Below are 1,761 nucleotides of genomic sequence, written 5' to 3'. Positions count from 1 at the left end.
CTAGCCCATACAAATATGCATGTTTGTGTAAGTGTCATACTTGTTTTGGACATATATACAGTGGGGCAAAAAAGTATTTAGTCAGCCACCAATTGTGCAAGTTCTCCCACTTAAAAAGATGAGAGAGGCCAGTACATCCATCCAGAAACCCGTCAATATCTGCTGATAAATATAAAAGATAGACGAAAAAATGTATTACAAAGACATATAAACATACAGATTTTTTGTATATATGATGTTTTAATAAAGTTGCATGTATAATTAAAACATACAGTATATTGTTGGTTGCTACATATAAAATATCATCATATAGATATTATTAACATATGCACATATACAAATTTAACAAAATATTTGCTATTTTATATATGTTATAAACTTATATAATTTCCACATGCATACATTCTCTGGGTAGATGAAGATATATTGCCTTATAGGTGGCATATATGCCAATATCACTCTTAATACATTCAATATACAGTGTGTCATATATTACATTTCTGTATGGGTTTATGAAGATTTACTGTGATTTCACTGAATAACTGCTCTGCTCTCTTTTCTCAAAGGATTCGTCTTCTTCATCATCAAGTAGCTCCTCGTCTTCTTCTGACAGCGATGAGAAGAAGAAGAAAAAGAAGAAGAAGCATAAGAAAAAGGTAAAATCTCTCACTTTATTAAATATTCACACTGAGTACATGAGAAATACATGAATCCAGAACGTATTTGACTTTTTGACCTCCGTCCTCAGGAGTCCAGCTCCTCTTCCTCATCCTCTTCCTCCGACAGCGACAAGAAGAAGAAGAAGAAGAAAAGTGAGAAAGACAAGAAGGACAAGAAAAAGAAGAAAGATGAGAAGAGTAAAAAGGTGATGTTCAGTTTCCTTCATTCAAACCTGCAGTCCTGGTTTAACAGCTGGTTAACCTGCATTGCTGCTGGTTAGTGAAGAGCAGGCTTTCTAAAGCAAGTCATTACGAACGAAGCGATTTTTCAGTGTCGTTTTAGGGTCATTGAGATGTTATTAATATTTTGAATTAGTTTTTATATTTGTATTTTCATTTTCATTTTAGTTAAAGTTTTTGTCATTTTTATTAGTTTTTTTTATGTCTATATAATTCCTATATAGTCTCATTTGTGAGCCTGCAGCACAAAAGCAGTGTTGAGTCTCTGGGGGATATTTGTAGCAATAGCCAACAATACATTGTATGGGTCACAATTATACATTTTTCTTTTATGCCAAAAATCATTAGGATATTAAGTAAAGATCATGTTCCGCGAAGATAATTAGCAAAACTCCTACCATAAATATATTAAAACTTAATGTTTGATTAGTAATATGCATTGCTAAGAACTTCATTTGGACAACTTTAAAGATGATTTTCTCAATATTTAGATTTTTTTTCACCCTCAGATTCCAGATTTTCAAATAGTTGTATCTCAGACAAATATTGTCCGATCCTAACAATATATACATTAATGGAAAGCTTATTTATTCCGCTTTCAGATCTCAGTTTCGAAAAATTGACCCTTACGACTGGTTTTGTGCTCCAGGGTCACATATAATAAAATTCAGGATTTAAAAATGTTGGTCTGAATATTCTGCTTCTCGTCTTCTGTCTCATCCAGAGTGTTTTGAATTGGGTTTTATTTTTATATTTTCAGTTTTCAATTTAATTTTAAATTTAAATTTTAAAAATGTTAGTTTTTTTTTAGTGTCCACAAGTTTATCATATATATATATATATATATATATATATATATATA

The 1,761-nt window shown here is 30.9% G+C and overlaps 1 protein-coding gene across 1 annotated transcript in view; it reads left to right on the top strand.

Moving 5' to 3' along the window:
• LOC107551864 (protein FAM133) overlaps positions 1–1,761 on the top strand; it is a 12,617-nt gene that overhangs the window by 9,695 nt on the left and 1,161 nt on the right. Inside the window, exons 11-12 of the mRNA XM_016233620.1 lie at positions 567–656; positions 830–865. Of these exons, the coding sequence (XP_016089106.1) occupies positions 567–656; positions 830–865 (126 nt within the window). The remainder of the gene's footprint in view (positions 1–566; positions 657–829; positions 866–1,761) is intronic.

The sequence above is a fragment of the Sinocyclocheilus grahami genome, unplaced genomic scaffold, assembly GCF_001515645.1.
Source record: "Sinocyclocheilus grahami isolate Dianchi unplaced genomic scaffold, SAMN03320097.WGS_v1.1 scaffold436.1, whole genome shotgun sequence".
Classification (NCBI taxonomy): Eukaryota; Metazoa; Chordata; class Actinopteri; order Cypriniformes; family Cyprinidae; genus Sinocyclocheilus; species Sinocyclocheilus grahami.
This window is presented reverse-complemented; position numbering and strand designations above follow the sequence as displayed.